We start from the raw sequence: 3,365 nt of genomic DNA, 5'->3' as shown, positions 1-3,365 counted from the left end.
CCTGCACCGTCCCCATCTATGAGGGTTACGCCCTGCCTCATGCAGTCACCAAGCTCTATGTGGCAGGGAGGGACATCACAGAGCACCTCACCCGGCTCCTCTTTGCTAGAGGGTGTACTTTTTCTTGCATATTCAACAAGGCCTTGGTGAACGACATTAAAGAGACGCTGTGCTACATTGCGCTGGAGCCAGAGAAAGAGCTATGCAAGAAGCCTGAGGAAGTCTTGCGAGAATACAGACTTCCAGATGGGAATGTCATCCACCTTGGGCACCAGCTACACCAGGTACCAGAGGTTCTCTTTGCACCTGACCAGCTAGGCATCCACAATCCAGGACTCCCGAAAATGGTCTCCAGCAGCATCGTGAAATGTGACGCTGACATTCAGAAGAGCCTTTTTGCAGAGATCGTACTGTGCGGGGGCACCACTCTCTTTCCTGGCCTGGAGGAAAGGCTCGTGAAAGAACTGGAACAGCTGGCTTCCAAAGAGACCCCCATCAAGATCACGGCTTCTCCTGATAGATGGTTCTCTGCATGGATTGGTGCATCCATAATAACCTCTCTGAACACTTTCAAGCAGATGTGGGTCACTTCTGAAGATTTCAAGGAGTTTGGGGCATCTGTAGTTCAGAGAAGATGTTTTTAAAGATTCCCTGAGCACAGTCAGATTGCAGGAGTACCAGTGGGAAGTTGTGGGGTCTCTTGGCCTTCAGCGTGATGTTCAATAAAAGGGTTGTGCCATTGCAGATTTCTGTTTATTCTTGGTAATACTAGAATTTAGGACTCAGGTTACCAATATTTAAGTGAATGTATGCCTCTCTTCTTGTTCTATGGGCCTCTTAAGTGGTTTTCTCCTTAATCAAGCTTGACTGGGAGAGGTTTCTCAGAATTAGTGTGTTAAGTGGTTCCGTCTCCCAGTACCCATGAGACAGATTCACCAATGTAAGTAAAAGAAGTGGAAAGAAATGAAGTAGAAGCAGGAAGGGTAGACCATTCTTAGAGTTCAACAACACTTTCACTGGGTTGACCTTTTGTAAGAACAATCAGGTTCGTGCTCTCCTGTTCATGTAATCAAAAAGCCAAATAGAATGGAGAGAGGAGGTGAGCACAGAGGCAACCTTTTCTTAAGGTTCTTCTAAGCTCAAGGTCCTTGCTCTCATTTGGACCATTAAGAATCAATACCTCTCATTGAAAGGATTATGTTATAAGTTTCATCCTGAATGAAATCAAATCATTTATCAAAAAATTAATATTTTAAACACCTTTCCAGCTCTGTGTTTACTGCTATCACGCTGCTAGCCTAAATGTAGCCATGAAAGTTGTCAAACACTATAAATCACCATAAATTAGGCCTTTTAATTTTTTATTTGAGTACATTGGTTAGCAGGATTTAATTGAGAATTCCAACCAGTATTCATGATATTCATGATATTCATAAGTCATATTCTATAACTTTCATTATATATTTTGATATTATCAATTTGTAGTCGAGAGTTTTAAATGTGGAGCAGAGCAAGATGGTGGACCAGAAAATGTATTTGGCCCAATGCTCCTTGTGCAACTGAGGAATGGAGGAAAGCGAAGCTGTGCCGTGCCTGGTGAGGAGTCCTTGCCTGGAGCTGTGGCTCGGGTGTGCATCAGTGTGGCAAGAGGCTAGATATAGTACATGATCTGGAGTAGCAGAGTTGTGACACACTATGCAACTTTTCTGGGAGCGGGAGCGACCAGCCCCTCTGCGGAGGTCTGAGATGGGAGGAAGCCCTTTGAGAGGAAAGCCTGGAAGAGTGTGCACTTGTAAAGAGTATACGGTAGCCAGTTGTGAAAGTTGGTCAGAGAAGATTTGCTACTGTTTTTTTGGCGGCGGACAAGGCCATACTTGGAAGGTCTTGTCGGCCAGGGGATGGACATTGTGGGAAGGTTGAGAGAAGGTCGTGAGGTCTGGCTTCCTACAGGAACACAACCTTCTTAGTTCCACCTGCTGGGATCCGACCTTCAATCGTGACAGGCTCAGGGACTCTTGCACCCCACATTACTGTTGTCTGGGTGCATGGTGAAACCTGCCTTTGAAGGATTCTGGAGAGCTTTGTTATCCCAACCTGGTGGGGCCTGCATGATGAGGAAATAACCAGGAGATCACTATGGATAATTGAATTTGAAAACAGGCCTATGCCTGTGTACTAGAAAGTCCAGAAATATCCCATGTGTTCTTTGGAGAGCAGTATTTTTGACAAGAATGCTAGTCATTCAGTGAGAGGAAGAATAATCACTTCAATAAATGGTTAACCACTGGAAATGAACAATAAGATATCTGCATTCAAATGAATAAAGTTGAATACTTATCAAAATATAAACATCCTAAATTAAATGGTTAAAATGATAAAAACTCTTAGAAAAAAGAAAAGAGTAAATATTCAAAATTTTGGATTTTATAATGAATTCTTAGATATGACACAAAAACATGAGCAACCAATCATAACATAAATAGATAAAACTACATCAAAATTTAAAACTTCTGTAATTCCATGGACACTACAAAGAAAGTGAAAAGACAATACAAAAGTAGAAGGATATTCTTGTATATAATGTATCTAATTAAGGCTATAATCTTCAATATATGATAAGAAAACTTACAATTGAATAATGAAAATTGCAACCCAATTAAATAGTAATTGAAGTGGGCAAACGTTCTGTATAGACATTTTTCCAAAGAAGATATTCACATGGCCAGTAATCACATAGATAGATTTTTGGTATTTGATATAAATCAAAACCGCAGTGAAATGCTACATAATATTTCATACACACCAGGAGGCCTAGAATTAAAATTTTGGATAATGGTGTCAAAGATCATGTAGAAAAGTAAGAATAATTCTACAGTTTCACAATGTAAAATGTTGCAATTCTTTGGAGACTAGACTTAGAGGTAACAGACTCAAGCAGTTTAACATAGAGTTGTCATACTCAGCAATCTCAATAACAGTGTAAACACACACACACACATATATATATGCAGATGATCTGTATATGTATATATACATATATATATGTGTGTGTGTGTATATATGTATATGATTGTTTCTAGAAGCATACTGCATCATAAACAAGTAATTAAAACAGGGATTCAGAGCAAGATGGTGGCCAAGTAACAGCTTCTTTGCAACCAAGCATGGTGATATAGGGGTGATAAGACTCCAGGCACCCCTGGATTCTCTTCCCCAGAAAAATCCCTTTGGGGACACTGGAAGGCAGCAAGAGACTTCTGGAACCTAGGAGGAGGACAAAGGCAGTGGAGAAGTGGAGAGTGGTTGCATTCATTCAGTCCGATGCCATGGTGGCTGCTGCAGCTGTACCTCCAGAAGCAGCAAGA

General features: G+C 41.1%; 1 protein-coding gene across 1 annotated transcript in view; it reads left to right on the top strand.

Moving 5' to 3' along the window:
* The window catches only part of LOC100949552 (actin-related protein T2-like), a 1,236-nt gene extending 581 nt beyond the window's left edge, over positions 1-655 (top strand). The window contains exon 2 of the mRNA XM_003803699.2: positions 1-655. Within this exon, the coding sequence (XP_003803747.1) occupies positions 1-644 (644 nt within the window). The 3' untranslated portion in view covers positions 645-655.
* The last annotated feature ends 2,710 nt before the right edge of the window (positions 656-3,365 follow it).

This window comes from Otolemur garnettii, unplaced genomic scaffold, assembly GCF_000181295.1.
Source record: "Otolemur garnettii isolate 467f Iridium unplaced genomic scaffold, OtoGar3 scaffold00430, whole genome shotgun sequence".
Classification (NCBI taxonomy): Eukaryota; Metazoa; Chordata; class Mammalia; order Primates; family Galagidae; genus Otolemur; species Otolemur garnettii.
Note: the sequence above shows the minus strand (reverse complement) of the source record. Positions and strands in the feature narration are given on the sequence as shown.